The following is a 16,697-nucleotide window of genomic DNA, read 5'->3' on the forward strand; positions in this document are numbered from 1 at the left end:
TTTTTGCCGAAGGTGCTGTCTGCCTTCCATGTTAATCAGGAACTATGGCTTCCCACATTCCAGGCTATAGGTTCGAAGAAAAAAGATAAGAAGATGGAGTTGTTGGATGTTACCTAGAAATGACAAATTAATTTCATCTTTTGGATCATCTTTTTGTTTTAACAAACACTTGCAAGTGGGGAAAATCTACAGATGGATTCACTTGGCGATTTCCTCTGCATACATTGGCTGTGATTAGAGAATGACACGGGGAGCGATCCCCGCAGGGAGCTGCGGCGTGGCTGCGGTTTGGCTGCGGGTTATGGAGACTCCAAGCCGCAGACACGGGGACAAAAGTTTTCACCGCCCGCAAAAACGGTGAAAAGATTTGTCCCCGCAGGCCAATGTACCCCCTTCTAGGAACCGCTATTTACCTGTGTTTCACCGTGTTCGTGACCGGGTGTTTGATGTCTCCGCCATGTTGTCTGTCTCCTCCAACTCTCGATCCAACTTGCACGTTGCCGCATTAACTCCGCCCCCCAATATACTGGCTCCTCATTTGTCAGATCAACCCTTCCTGCCAATAGAACCCGCCCCCCCCCCCCCGACGATCGCCGGCAGGAAGGTGCTCAGCCCTTCATGCCGACAGAACCAGCCCTCCCCAACGATCGCGGCAGGAGGGTACCCATCCCCTCCTGCCTACCCCAACAGACCCCCGACGATCGCAGCAGGAGGATATCCAACCCCTCATGCCAGCTCCCCAACAGCCCCCCTATGATCACTGGTAGGAGGGTGCCCAACCCCTCCTGCCGGCCTCCCCAACGGCCCCCTATATCGCCAATAGGAGGGTGCCCAACCCCTCCTGCCAGACCCTCCCCCAACAAACCCCGCCATCCCGAAACACCACCCTTAGTCTTACTTTCCAAGTTGGACCGGACAGTTCCTCGCTCGTCTGGCCAGCAGGCCTGCCTCCGTCCAAATGAGGCGTGCCCGCCCCTCCCCTCCCCTGCCTAACCCACAGGATCCTAGGGCCTGATTGGCCCAAGCACCTAAGGCCCCTCCTATAGCGGGAGTGGCTTTAGGTGCCTAGACCAATCAGGCCCTAGGATCCTGTGGGTTGGGCAGGGTAGGGGCGGGCCCGCCTCATTTGGACGGAGGCAAGCCTGCTGGCCATATGTGTGAGGAGCCGTCCGGTCCAACTTGGAAAGTAAGACTAAGGGGGTTCCGGGGTGGGAGGGTTCGTTGGGGGGGAGTCCAGCAGGAGGGGTTGGGTACCCTCCTGCCGGCGATCTTAGGGGAGGCCATTGGGAGGACCGGCAGGAGGGGTTGGGTACCCTTCTGCTGCGATTGTCGGGAGGGCCGTTGGGGGGGGTCTACAGGAGGGGTTGGGTGCCCTCCTGCCGTGATCGCTGGGGGGAGGGGAGACTTGCAGCCGTAGCCGCGGTCACTATGCTAATCACGGCAGGGAGATCTTTGCCGCGATTAGGTACAGCGGCCGCGTCTACTTACCATGTAGGCTAACATTGTAAGCATTAAAATGACATGTCGTGTTTGTTTTTGTATAGTTATTAACTAACATTTAACTAAGTTTTAAAGTTTTAAAGAATGTTTCCTTTATACGTAAATAAAGAAAAGTATTTAAAATCGTACCCGTTTGAGGCTTTTATGTATGCAGCGGTGGCGGTGACGGGGCGGTGAATGGGGTTGCAGTGGCGGTGACGGGGCGGTGAATGGGGTGGCAGTGGCGGTGACGGGGCGGTGAAGGGAATGGCGGTGACGGGGCGGTGCAGAGGATGGTGAGACGGGGACGGGGAGGTGACGGGGACCAATTTTTTCACCGTGTCATTCTCTAGCTGTGATAAATAGCCACTGTTATCTTTGAAAGCTCACTCCACTAGAAGTGTGGTGGCTTCATGGGTGGAGGCCCAGGCGATAACACCTGAAGAGATTTGTAGGGCAGCTACATGGTTCACCCTCCATAATTTTATTAAATTTTACAGAGTAGACATTACAGCATGTAAGGACTCTGCTCTTGGGTGCATGATGCTGACAGCAGGCTCCTCTATCCTGCCCTAGACTCCAGGAACTGCTATGATATGTCCCCCTTGTCAATATTCCTGTATCCTTTGCGTCAGAAGGGAAATTTAGGTTCTTACCTTGATAGTCTTCTTTCTGGTAAAAAGGTACAGGATTCTTGATAGTATGCTATGTCAGATTTCCATTTAGCCTGCTTTGTGTCTCAGACAGGTATATATATCCAGAAGTTTGGATTTCTGCCTGTCAGAAGTAATTGAAGAGCGTTGTAAATTCTCAATTGTAGTCATAGGAGTACATCTGGAATCTCCATCAGTGTTAATGTTTGTTGCGCTCAGGTAGATGATTTGTTAGCTTCAACTTGGGGAGGGGGTTGTCTCGCATATTTTGTACCATGTTTGTACACTGTTTTATATTTAAGTTGATTTGATTCTCAATTCTATTCAAAGAGCAGAAAAAATTGGTTATGTCAGGGAGAATTACAAGTTTATTAGGTGTTTATATACCGCCTATCAAGGTTTATCTAAGCGGTTTTACAATCAGGTACTGAAGTATTTTCCCTCCTATTACTGTATCCCTCCTATTTATTTCTCCTCTTATAGTGCTTTGGTAGGAACTAGTGCAGCCCGATTCACGATTCAAATCGATTCACCGATTCACTTCAGGTGAATCGATTCGAATCGATTCAAAACTCACCCAAAATTGGCTTCCCGATTCAGCTGACCCTCACCCCTAAAGCAGGAGCGGTAGCGCTGCTCTTGCTGGCCGGTCGCTGCCGCACCTGCTTTAGAGAGCGAGGGAGGAGGGTCAGTCGGGAAGTGCTGCTGTCTGGCTTCCTCCCCCCTGGCATCCGGTTTCTCTCCCCTGACGTTCGTATTCCCCCCTAGCCTTCCCACACCGTTTACCTTTGAAGAACAGCCTGCAAACAAGATCGCGGGTATAGCATCTTTCAAAAACTGCTTCGGAGCTGTTTACTCCACAGCAGTCCCGCCCCTCCTCTGATGTCAGAGGAGGGGGCGGGACCGCTGTGGAAGAAACAGCTCTGAAGCAGTTTGGAAAGACGCTATAACCGCAATCTTGTTTGCAGGCTGGTCTTCAAAGGTAAATGGTGTGGGGAGGCAGGGGAGAAGCCGGACACCAGTGGGAGACCAGGGGGAACACGCAGGCCTTCCGGGGGGGTGTGAGCAGTCCTTCAGGGTGGGGCAGAACTTCAGGGGGGACAGGCAGGCAGGCCTTCAAGGGGGGAGACAGGCCTTAAGGGGGGGAGACAGGCCTTAATGGGGGGCAGGCAGGCAGGCCTTCAGGGGGGGCAGGCCTTCAGGGGGGACAGGCCTTCAAGGGGAGGAAACAGGCCTTCAAGGGGGGTGGGACAGGCCTTCAGGGGGGACAGGCAGGCAGGCCTTTAGGTGGGACAGGCCTTCAAGGGGGGGAGACAGGCCTTCAAGGGGGGTGGGACAGGCCTTCAGGGGTGACAGGCAGGCAGGTCTTCAGGGGTGGGAGACAGGCCTTCAAGGGGGACACACTCCTTCAGGGATGGTGGCACAGGCCTTCAGGGGGGACAGACCTTCAGGGAAGGGGGCCCTGGTGTAGAAGTACATGGAGGGAGGGAAGGGGGGGTTCAAAGAGACCTGCATATGCTGGATTTTGGGGGTGAAGAAATAATGGGTCTAAAAATAGAGGAGAGGGAGAGAGATGATGGACAATGGGATTTATGGAGGGAAGGAACAGAAAGGGAGAGAAGTTGGACACAAGAGATGGTGTGGAGGGGGGGATAGAGATACTGGATAGAAGGGTAGTTGGGAAAAGAAAGGGAGAGATGGTGGACCCTGGGGTGGTGGGGAAGGAAGGAGAGATGCTGGATGAAAGGGTAGTTGAGAAAAGGTGGATCTGTGGATGGAGACGAAAAAAAGGAAAGATGTTAGACCTCTGGGGGAGGGAAGGAAAATGGAAGGGGAGGACAGAAATGGCAGATGGATGATTAGCAAGAAGAAAGAAGAAGACCCTGGCAAGCAAATTATCAGAAGACAACCAGAGCCTGGGACCGACAAGATTTGAATAATGACCAGACAACAAAAGGTAGAAAAAATAATTTTATTTTCTGTTTTGTGATTACAATATGTCAGATTTGAAATGTATTCTGCCAGAGCTGGTTTTAGACCGCAAACGTGAGCTAGGATTTAACAGAGAGAGGAAAAGTCTTTTTTGTTTCTTTATTTTGTTTACACCACAGTGCCAGTGTGGTTAGGAGAAGCCAAAGGGGGTGAAGAAGCTATAAAATAAACCCACCAGGATATTTGAAAAACACCCAACTGGGCAGGAAAATCGAATCGAATTGAAAAACCAATTCAATAGGCTGAATCGAATCGAATCAAAATTATTTTTCCTGAATCGGGCAGCACTAGTAGGAACTGGGGAGGAGCTGGAGTGCAACCTAGTACAGGAGTTGGAGCCAAAGAAAATGTAACTCTTTTTACACAAACTTGTGGATTGGAATACATAACCCATTTTAATTTCAGTTTAATTTCCATCCTATAAGTTCACATAGAATTTTTCTTTTTTCAACCATCTTTATTTTCTCTTCTTTATTAATTTCCAGGTACTTTAGTTAGATTGTGAGCCTTCGGGACAGTAAGGGAATTTTTTAAGTACCTTCTTACTTCTCATTTATAATCTTAATGTATATTTTCTTCAAACCGCTTAGAACCTAACGGATGTAGCGGTATATAAGAAATAAATTACATTACAAATTACATTACATTTGTCAAGTCTCATGTTCCCTTCTACCAGAAAGAAGATTATCAAGGTAAGAACCTAATCTTATTATCAGCTGAGCCACAATATATAAAACAATTGTGAACCACTGTTCTATAATGTCATTAAGTCTGTAATTTTCTATTAATTGTTTTCTATCCTGGTAGTTTTCTAGGTAATTGCAGTTCATTTGGTACCAGCATCAGAAATGGCACCATGAACTTTCATTTGCAACTACCCAGGGATTTCGCCCCTATTTTATAACCTCTCCCTCTTCAGTGATCCTGATTTGATTACTGTAGTGAAGGTTCTTGTACAGGAAAAATGCATCAGAACTCCTTCTAGAATCCTGCAGTCATAGGTTCATAATCTGTCCAGTAAGTGTCAGCCTTAAGCAGTGAATGTGATTCCTTCCCTTTCTTCTACCCCACACCCCTAGAGGCTGTGAAGGCTGCCTTCATAGCATTCCAAACCATACCAGGGAGCAAAAGACCTGACTTAGGGAATCAAACTAAGGATTACCTGCTTGGCTTTGTGCAGCATTGCTATTGAGCTGCTGACCCAATTCTAATATAGTTTGTTCTTTTTCTTTTGATCATCCATACAGAGGATGGAAAAGTTGCTGGAAACGATTGACCAGCTCCATCTGGAATTTGCTAAACGAGCTGCACCTTTTAACAACTGGTTGGAAAGTGCCACAGAGGATTTGCAAGACATGTTTATTGTTCACAGCATAGAAGAAATTCAGGTAAATCTTAAGATGGCAAGTCCAGGAAAGTCACTTAAAACACTGGTATGGAGGGCAGTTTGCTTTCAATCCTCTTTAACAGTTTTAAAAAATGTCTGCAATCATCATGTATAAAACAATTGATTATTTGGAACAATGCAGTAACCTTACATTAGAGTGATGCACTAAAACTCAGTGTACATTTTTTAAACTCAAAGTTAGCACATTTTATTCCCTAATAAAGCCTGCAAATAACAGCTGAGTGCAAAAAATGTACCTACATAGGAGAGCACACCTCTGAGGCATGTGCACACAAGTCTGCAGTAATGTCAACTGGAGGTATTATTGAAGCCCTCCAGATGAGAGTAGTGCACACTCAGGACTCTCCATTGCACCAAATCCCTAATTCTGCCCATCCCAGATGCTTCAAACAGTCCCCATTCTCTAGATTCACCCTCTCCAGTGGCGTACCTAGGGGGGGGCGGGCCGCCCCGGGTACCAGCCCTAAGGGGGTGTTCCCGGCCTTGCTGTTCAGTCCCCCGCCACCCCCGAAGGACCGCTCGCCCCACTGACCTTCCTGCACCACCTGTGAAGCAGCCCGCAGCAGGATCGCGAAGTCAGCGTCAGCATCCCTGCGCTGCTTCCTGCGCCGCGATCCCGCCCCTCCTCTGACGTCACCCCCTCCCCCTTGAAAGCCTGCTTGCCTGCCCGCCCGCCCCACCCTGAAGGCCTGATGTCCCGACCCACCCCGAAGGACCGCTCGCCCCCCTGGCCTCCCCGCATCACCTATGAAGCAGCCGCAGCAGGATCGCGAAGTCAGCGTCAGCATCCCTGCGCTGCTTCCTGCGCCGCGATCCCGCCCCTCCTCTGACGTCAGAGGAGGGGCGGGACCGTGGCGCAGGAAGCAGCGCAGGGATCGCTGACGCTGACTTCGCGATCCTGCTGCGGCTGCTTCATAGGTGATGCGGGGAGGCCAGGGGGGCGAGCGGTCCTTCGGGGTGGGTCGGGACATCAGGCCTTCAGGGGGGGGCGGGCGGGCAGGCAAGCAGGCTTTCAAGGGGGGGGGGGGTGACAGGCAGGCAGGCAGGCCTTCAAGGGGGGACAGGCCTTCGGGGGGGGGGGGGTGCAGACCTTCAAGGGGTGCAGGCCTTCAAGGGGGGCAGGCAGGCCTTCAGGGGGGTGCAGGCCTTCGGGGGGGGTGTAGGCCTTTGGGGGGGTGCAGACCTTCAAGGGGGTGCAGGCCTTCAAGGGGGGGAATAGGCCTTCAAGGGGGGACAAGCAGGCAGGCCTTCAAGGGGGAGGGGGGTGACAGGCAGGCAGGCAGGCCTTCAAGGGGGGACAGGCCTTCGGGATGGGGTGCAGACCTTCAAGGGGTGCAGGCCTTCAAGGGGGGCAAGCAGGCCTTCAGGGGGGTGCAGGCCTTCGGGGGGGGTGTAGGCCTTTGGGGGGGTGCAGACCTTCAAGGGGGTGCAGGCCTTCAAGGGGGGAAAGGCAGGCAGGCAGGCCTTCAAGGGGGGGACAGGCCTACAAGGGGGGGAGAAGCTACAAGGGGGTGGTACAAGCCTTCAAGTGGGGGACAGGCCTTCGGGGGGGTGCAGGCCTTCGGGGGGTGCAGACCTTCAAGGGGGGGACAGGCAGGCAGGCCTTCAAGGGGGGGACAGGCCTACAAGGGGAAGGGACAGGCCTTCAAGGGGGGTGCAGGCCTTCAAAGTGGGACAGGCAGACCTTTAAGGGGGGACAGGCCTTTGGGGGGGGGGACTATGATTTAGAAGTACACGGAGGGAAGGGGGTGTTCAAAGAGACATGCATATGCCAAACTTTGGGGGGGGGGGAAGAAATAATGGGTCTGAAAATAGAGGAGAGGGAGAGAGATGATGGACCATGGGATTTAGGGAGGGAAGGAACAGAAAGGGAGAGAAATTGGACACAAGGGATGGTGTGGAGGAGGGATAGAGATACTGGATAGGAGGGTAATTAGGAAAAGAAACGGAGAGATGGTGGACTCTGGGATGGTGGGGAAGGAGGGAGAGATGCCGGATGAAAGGGTATTTAAGAAAAGGTGGATCTGTGGAGGGAGATGAAAAAAGGAAAGATACCAGACTTCCTGGGAAGGGAAGGGAAATGGAAAGGGAGGACAGAGTTGGCAGATGGATGGTTAGCATGCAGGAAGAAGGAGACCCTGGCAAGCAAGTTATCAGAAGAAAACCAGAGCCTTGGACCAACAAGATTTGAAATATAACCAGACAACAAAAGGTAGAAAAATTAATTTTATTTTCTGTTTTGTGATTATAACATGTCAGATTTGAAATGTGTATCCTGCCAGAGCTGGTGTTGGACTGCAAACGTGAGCTAGGATTTAACAGAAAGAGGAAAAGTCCTTTTTGTTTCTTTATTTTATTTACACCACAGCGCCAGTGTGGTTAGGAGAAGCCAAAGGGGGTGAAAAAGCTATAAAACCCACCAGGAGTTTTGAAAAAAATCACCCAACTGGGCAGGAAAATCGAATTGAAAAACCAATTCAATAGGGCTGAATCGAATCAAAATTTTTTTTTCCTGTATCTGGCAGCATTAGTTTGCGCTACTGTCTTAGACTTTAGGACCTGGGATTGGGGAGAGATGGCATCCTCAGTACTTTATAATGCAAGTGAAACGAGGATTTGGTCAGACTTTTGAAGGGTCTGCAGAAAAAAAATATTGTATAGGCCGGGGACATGAGACAGCAGGAAATGGGAACTTTTCTTCCTTCTATTTTTGTGAATGGAAAGGCTGAGGATGTCAGAGAGGTCAGTTAAAATATGTGCTTTATAAGAAAATATAATAATGTGTTTTATAAAGTTTATAGCATAGCTGGCCTACCCAGTGAGGTGTTCCTAGTGGTGATGGTGGCAGCGTGTCAATGTGTTGAGAGGAAGAGGTGGTCTGGGAAATTCTGCTGAGCAAACTCCGGGCCCATTTCCACCCCCCAGTTAGTCCACTCCACTCAACTGATTCACACACTGAGTGGGTCTTTGGGTGTTGTGTTGGGATCTCTTCCAGTGGTTTATCTCCTTCTGGTCCAAGGAAGGAAACTTTGTTATCCTTAGCATTGACCTACAGAATATGTTTGTAACAGCGCTGCTTGTGTGGCATTAGGCTATGTAGTGATCGAAAGAAAAAAACAGACCTTTGCACATTTTTGCACTATATGGTGGGTGTATGAGGAGATTCACATTTCCTGCACAGCTAAGTCCATGTGAAGTTACCTTGTGCTGTATTTGACATCTAGCAAGGTCTCTGTTTGAAAGGAAAGATCTAAACTTAAAAATGAAGTGGCCAGAAGTTATGGTAAAAGCAGATAGTGTAGCTGGTTTTAAGAAAGATTTGGACAAATTCCTGGAGGAAAAGTCCATAATCTGTTATTAAGACATGGGGGAAGTGTCTGCTTGCCCTGGATCGGTAGCATGGAATGTTGCTACTCTTTGGGTTTTGACCAGGTATTAGTGTCCTGGATTGGCTACCATGAGAATGGGCTACTGGGCATGATGGACCATTGGTCTGACCCAGTTAGGCTATTCTTATGTCATGTTCTCATCTGTAGGGGCCTTTGTTTTCACTTCTTATTTTAATGTATTTTTTTTTCTGGGAACTTATCAGTGTTTTTTATAATGGGAACAAAAATGGAAGAGAATTAATGTGTGTGGAATGGGGGGTAACTAATTTCTTCAGCTAAATAATTCAATCCACTTCAAACAGACATAGGAGAACTTGTGCACCATTCACACACCCTCCAACCAAAAACGTCAAAAGAAAAAAACTGTTCGACAACCTCCTAGCCATTCGAGCTGCAACACTCGACCCCCAACTCTACAACCAATTGATATCAACCACAGACTGCAAAACCTTCAAAAAGAAATAAAAACCCTTCTATTCAAAAAACACATAAAACCGAACTAACACAATCAGAACTGTCCCAAGCATCACCTGCAACTACTCCATATGTACTTCTAATGTCATGACAATTTAGACATAATTTATGTTATGTTATGTTTGGAATAATGGTTACATATATGAGGTTCAATAAAAGAAAATTTTCACTGCCTGTTTCTATTCTGACCATTTATTCCATTTCATGGTTATTGCAAAAAAAAAAAAAAAAAAATTTTTTTTACATGGGGGGGGGGGGGGGGTGTCAAAAAATGATGGGCCCCGGGTGCCACATACCCTAGGTACGCCACTGACCCTCTCCCCTACACACGCACACTAACTAGTAACCCAAGTGGTCCTTTGTACCTCCCCTACCCAAAGGTATGCTGGAGTTCCAAATGGTCCCTCCGATAATCCTTCAACCCCATGCATCCTACAAGTTAGGAGGGAGGAGTGATACCTATTCACTCCTGCCTCCATCTTGCAAAATGGTGGCCCTTCACCCTGTATTGTGATTATGGGATACACCATGTGGAGTCAGCCTGACAAATAATTATTGCCCAGGATGCACCATGTGGGGTTAGGTGCTGCCATTTTGCAAGTTGATGGTAAGGAGGCAGGTGCAAATGAACATTGCTCCTGCAAAATGGTGCTCTTACTGGTGTAACTTACTGGGGCATTAGGGAGTAGGGGGTTAGATGGGGAGGCCCTCTCAACAGGGTCTTGGTCTAATACATACCAGAAATCAATATTTAGTATAGCAGGGCCTTTACTGTTGGTTGCCCTTCAGTTTCCATTACATACGGAGGGCTATCTTCCTCAGTTTATAGACCATTTCCTGAGCAACAGCAGCAGATGAATCCAGAGACTAGTGGGATAGCATACATCTACCAGCAGGTGGAGATAGAGAAACTGATTAACAAGTGGTCCTATTGACTGACACTCCTCCTGTATCTTCAGTATGCTCTAGCTCCCAGCAGGTGATGGTCGCTATTCAACTAGCTCCTGGATTCTGGCTGCGACTGGATAGTTATAGTCTCCTATTGAGGTTTCTCTTGTAACCACTCTGCTGCCCGAGATCGGGACTCAACAGCACTACTAATGGTTAACCTAAAGAAGTACACTGACGTGTGACTCGGTCTGGAGTCACCCTGCAGGACTGGAGAGATCAGAGGAACTTAGCAAAACACACAACCAAAGTTGTATAATAATAATGTGAATTTTACTATCAAAAATAAAGTCAAAGTCAAAATGGTCAAGGAGCTTTGTCAAAAGAATCCCAAGGTCAAACAAAATAGCAAAATAAAAGTTCCAGTTTTATTTCTTTTCCAACAAGAAAAAAACAACAATGTTCTTGAGCTCCTGCTCTCCTCAGAGCTAATTGATTTAATGTGCTCTTAGCCTGCTCCCAAGCAGGTTATAACAGCAGCAATACAGTTCTCTGCTCAGTTCTGTGCAATGCTTACAGTTTTCAAATAGAAGCCTCCAGCAGTCTTGGCAGCATCGCTGGGTAAATTCAGAGTGTCCCAGGTTTGCCTTACAAAAACAGCTTTTCAAATAGCTATCAAAATTCCCTCCTAGGGTGTTTGCAAACCTCACCCAATCAAACACTCTCAGCTTCAAATATTCACCCACAAAATGCAGAGTTCCAAAAACAGAAAGTCCATACAAAAACTCATGTGCTGAAAATCATTACTGGCACCTGGAAGTAAATCCAACCCCCATCGGTTCAGGATATTGAAGGCACTCTTCAGGCAAGCTCCCTTGTAAATCCATAGGAGTTTCTTCATCCACAGCTTGCAGATTCACAGTGTCTCCAGCCTCTATTACCTCCATGGGTGTACTGGTCTCCCCTCTGCCTAGACCAGGGGAGTCATCCTGGGAAAGGAATCTGATCCTTCTCCCTAGCTTGCCTAATTGTTTCTCCAAATTTGCTGCCTTTTCTAGAGCAGGGCAACACCCTGATCTAGCTGAGTCAGCAGGCACTAGAACAACTCTTGGGCTACCCCGGTGGTGACCTGAATATCTCATGCCTGGTGAGTTCTTAGCCTTACTGGCTCCACCTAGTGTACCCACATGCTCCACAGACTCCACCTCAGGAGAATTAGTAGGCTTCTGGGAATTAGTGCAGTGGCCAGGTCGGTCTTTGTATACACCCTTCCTGGTCTTTCTACCCCCCTTCTTGCCTACCCTGACTGGTGCCTCTGCAGGTGTCTCTTCAGTGAGACAGGGGTGTCTGGCTGAATGGTGCTAGCTTTAGGGGTTACACCTGGGCCCCCCAAGGTCCCTGCCTCACTCTCCCTCCAGTGATAGAGGGTCTGACTTGGACTCAAATTTTTTTATTTCCCTTAATGTTAAAAAAAAAAAAAAAAAAAAAAAAAAAAGAGAGACTACAGTTAATAGTTACCATTTCTGCCCTGCTACTGCTGAGCAACCAGCACTTACTGGCATCTCCTGGCACTGACAACGAAGTTGTGAGTATATGGTTGACAATGATGTTAGAAATGGTTTTTAATTGTGTTGGAACTGCGGGTTCTCTTTTGGTATTGTGTTGAAGTTGCCGGTAGGCTGTTGCGTGAGTGCAACATTTTCTACTTTCTGTGTAAAACACTATTTTCTTGGGCAGTTCTACTGGTGGGATTCAAGATTCGTACACGGAGTAAGCAGCGGTTAATTTTTCAGTATGTGTGGGGAAATAGATAGGCTCTGGGTCTGTAATTTTCAAACTGAGGAGCACAGATTTTCCTGCGTGCAAACAAAGCGCGCTTGGGATCCTCCATTGTCAGTAGTGCCGCAGCGTGTAGGCTCTTCTTTCCCCGGGCTGACTTTTCTGAGTGGGTGCCACAGCCTCCTTGTTGAATTCCCTGCGCAAGAGCAAAAGCGCACTTGGGATCCTTCATTGTTGGCAACATTGTAGCGTGTAGGCTAAATCAAACAATCAAAGTAGTACTCTTTTTAAACTTTGGCGTTCTCTATCATCAGTAAATACAAAACTGAAGCAAAATGGTATTCCAACTGCTGAGGAGTTTTTTATCTGTTGTCCTTTATCAGATTTTGGACAATACAGGAATTGATGGCTTGGCCTTACGTGGTTAAATAAATGCAACCTTGAACCTTATAACTATTCATTATGTACAGTACACATGTATTTTGGTTTTACACAGGGCCAGTGTCTAGGTGGAGCGCAGGCAGGGCATAATCATATGTGAACTTAGAAAACTGAAAGTTACACATGTACCACTGGAACTTAAGGGCACACTTATACCAGCTCTGTGGTTGGCGTATGCACTGGCACCTAATGAGCACATATTTACCCTGTTAAGCTAGTATTCTACAATGAAAAGAAGGCACTGCATTCTTTTGTAGATTAGACTCCTACTAGGGACCTAGTTATACACTTACCACCATAGAGCTGTTTGCAAAGGGTCCAGCACTAGTGATCTTTTAATAGAATGTAGAGTAGAGCTACATTTTAGTAACTGAATTCCATTTGTATAAACCACCTAGGAAGAGCTAGATATATTGGAATTTTATGATATATGTTTATAGGTAGGATGTGCTGTAAGGTTGATATACTGAATTAATTTAGCATGCATACTTGTAGTACTCCTTGAATTTGTTGATTAAAATGGGTTAGAATCCGTATAAAATGTAATGTGAATTTTTGCTACAAGTAACACCTGCCTTTAGCATAATTACATAGAAGATTCAGTAAATGCCAAACCATTTCAGCTCCTTATTTTTAGAAGAAGAGTATTAGGTCATGTCCTAAATATTGTATTTTTTTAATATTCTTTTCCACTTTGTGTCTCCAGAGTTTAATCACTGCCCATGAGCAATTCAAAGCCACTTTGCCAGAGGCGGATAGTGAAAGACAGGCCATTGTGGGAATCCATTCTGAGGTTGAGAAAGTTATTCAGAGTTACAGCCTCCGAATTTCTTCATCCAATCCTTACAGCATTCTTACTTTGGATGATATCCGTAATAAATGGGACAAGGTAAATCATTCCGCTAGTAAAGTATGTTTTGGCATTTCAGTAAAAAATGTGTTTCATGTTGTTGTACCTTTTTGGAAAAATAAAATGATTTACAATTCTATTTAAATTCTCATCTACCTTAGGCCCCCCATTTACAAAGCCCAACAGCACGGGCTGGCATGGTAAATGTTCCAATGCCCATAGGAATTGAATGGGTGTCGGAGCTTTTGCCACATGGCTCTCTCTTGCATGGCTTTGTAAAAGGGGACCTTAACTAATAATGGTCCTGATATATTAATATGTGCACATTTTTATGCAAAAAGGGCTTTGGTAATAACTGCAAAAAAACACAGCCAAAAAAGGGGCCATCTTTGTAGAAAATTTCCATGCAGAGTTCACCTTGCACAAAAGTTTATGTAAATTCTGCACTGCAGATTCTTACAAAGCAGTTCATTTAATGTGGAAAAACTTGCAAAGGATTTGCATATCAGTTTTTGCAAGAAAAATAATGCCTCACTGAGCTGTAGCTATTTTTCTGAGGTGCTGGGAAGGGGATTTTCTTGTGAGCCAGTGAACCCTTCATGGCTTCTCCCCAAATCTCATTCCAGAGCTAAAAATTTGAAAACTGTACCGGCACCTACCTCTAGAACACTTAACGATGCCGCTAGGTGTGATTCTGTAAAGGATGTCTAGTGGTCAATTGACAATCGTGCAAACTGGCGCCTAATAGGCTGTGTTTATAGAATCAGGGCCCTTAGTGTCCTTTTTCTTCAGATGTTGATGAAAAAAACTGCTGTAGTTTCTTTAAAAATAAAAATGACCTGAATGGTCCATCCAGTCTGCCCTGTAATCGCATGCATTACAATTTCATGATTAAATTAAAATGTCTTTTTTTCTTTGTTATTTCTGGACCATAGACCATAGAAGTCTACACGGTACTGAACATAAGAACATAAGAATTGCCGCTGCTGGATCAGATCAGCAGTCCGCTTACGCAGCGGCCCTACGGTCAAAGACCAGCGCCCTAACTGAGACCAGCCGTAACTGCGCACGTTCTTGTTCAGCAGGAATTTGTCTGACTTTGTCTTGAATCCCTGGAGGGTGTTTTCCCCTATGACAGATTCCAGAAGAGCGTTCCAATTTTCTACCACTCTGGGTGAAGAAGAACTTTCTCACGTTTGTACGGAATTTATCCCCTTTCAACTTTAGAGAGTGCCCTCTTGTTCTCCCTACCTTGGAGAGGGTGAACAACCTGCCCTTATCTACTAAGTCTATCCCCTTCATTACTTGAATGTTTCGATCATGTCCCCTCTCAATCTCCTCTGTTTGAGGGAGAAGAGGCCCAGTTTCTCTAATCTTTTGCTGTACGGCAGCTCCTCCAACCCCTTAACCATCTTAGTCGCTCTTCTCTGGACCCTTTTGAGTAGTACCATAGCCTTCTTCATGTACGGTGACCAGTGCTGGATGCAGTACTACAGGTGAGGGCGCACCATGGCCCGGTACAGCGGCATGATAACATTCTCCTTAGGTTTCAACTACTGGGGTAGATGTTTAGCCATAGGAGAGGCCTATACCTGGTTAAACAGCACTGATCAGGTGGAGACATAATATTCAGTTGCACTTTTTTAAAAACAATTTTTTATTTGTTAGTGTCATAACATACAAAAACAGTGCTAATACAGACAAAATAACATGGCAAGCAAAAATGGTTTGGTAACATTAAGGAGCTAAAAACAGCATATCAAACCTGGACATTACAATTACAATTTTTTAGCATATGTTCTGGAGGGGCCTGCCATTCTGCTATCAGTCAGCGTACCTCAGGGCTCTGTCCTAGGACCTCTTCTTTTCTCCATCTATACTTCTTCCCTTGGCGCTCTAATCTCCTCCCACAGCTTCCAGTACCATCTCTATGCTGAGAATTCACAAATAGACGTCTCTGCACCTGAAATTTCTACAGAAATCCAGGCCTGAGTCTCAGCCTACCTGTCTGACATTTCTACCTGGAAGTCTTGCCGCCATCTAAAATTAAAAATGGCTAAGACTGAACTCCTTATCTTTCTTCCTAAACCCTTGTCTCCCCTTCCTCCATTCTCTATTTCAGTGGATAACGCTGTCATCCTTCCTGTCTTGTCGGCTCGCAGCCTTAGAGTCCTCTTTGATTCATCTCTTTCCTTCTCTTCACATATCCAACAGACCGCCAAAACTTGTCACTTCTTTCTCTTCAACATTGCTAAAATCTGGACTTTCTAAGCACGCTGCCAAGACCCTCATCCATGCTCTTGTCACCTCTTGCCTGGATTATTGCAATTTGCTTCTTGCAGGTCTTCTGCTAAACTATCTCTCTCTCCTTCAATCTGTTCAAAATTCTGTATTCCTCATATTCTGCCAGTGTTGTGTATTAGGGTGGTCCATAAAATCAAGTTCATGGAACATGACCTCCACAAGTTTATTTTTGTTTTATATCTGGCCACTATTAATTGTGCCAAATTAGAAGCCTTTTGGTGAACATTTAGAGATCACTCATGCCAGTAGTGGATGTAGATGAGGCTAACAAAGATATCCAGTTCTTTGATACTCTTCCTTTCTTTGGCAGTAAGAAAGAACTGCTTTTGGAACAGAACTATCTTAATACTGTAGATGGCCTTTGCCATTCACTGTGCATGGTGGAAGGCTCAGGCTTCACTTTTTCTGAATCCGAGCAGTCGCCAAGAAAAATTAAACAGAGTTCAGGAAGCTCCTTTTAGTCTTCCCTTGGATGTAATGCATTCAAAGTTGTTCTGCAGAAAGTTGCAATTTCTTTCCAAAGGACTGATGTGTCTATATCAAACATGTTATCTGCAGCAACCTCATATGAATTCTGGTCTTTGTATAGCAAATTTTGCTGAATCCTTTTGAACACCGTAACATTTGGTCCTCCACTAACTCTTGATTTTGGTTGTCCTCTTCTGTAAAAGATGCATTGTACACCTATTCTAACTCAGAGGCAATCTACTGTTTGTGGTGAAGTTTAAGTAATAAATGTTTCATTAGATAGTTTAAATTTATCGGATATACTTGAGAATTCTTGAGATTTATGTGCATGCACTGCTTTAAATGCATATTCATTGGGGAAATCCTGAAAACCCAACTGGATTGCGGCCCTCAAGGAGGGATTTTGAGATCCATGATCTAGAGCCACCTTACTGCTTTTATCATCATCAGGTTGTATCACTGGGTGCAAATTACAATTGAATTATTCTTACAAATGTCTTATTTCCCTTGATGATAATTCTTATCTCTATTCTTGTATTGGCTAACGGTGGAATTTTAGTTGAAATTATTTC

The 16,697-nt window shown here is 46.2% G+C and overlaps 1 protein-coding gene across 1 annotated transcript in view; it reads left to right on the plus strand.

Moving 5' to 3' along the window:
- ACTN2 (actinin alpha 2) overlaps positions 1 to 16,697 on the plus strand; it is a 421,202-nt gene that overhangs the window by 364,711 nt on the left and 39,794 nt on the right. Inside the window, exons 14-15 of the mRNA XM_033936711.1 lie at positions 5,372 to 5,512; positions 13,210 to 13,392. Coding sequence (XP_033792602.1) covers positions 5,372 to 5,512; positions 13,210 to 13,392 — 324 coding nt within the window. The remainder of the gene's footprint in view (positions 1 to 5,371; positions 5,513 to 13,209; positions 13,393 to 16,697) is intronic.

Source organism: Geotrypetes seraphini, chromosome 3 (assembly GCF_902459505.1).
Source record: "Geotrypetes seraphini chromosome 3, aGeoSer1.1, whole genome shotgun sequence".
NCBI classification, from domain to species: Eukaryota; Metazoa; Chordata; class Amphibia; order Gymnophiona; family Dermophiidae; genus Geotrypetes; species Geotrypetes seraphini.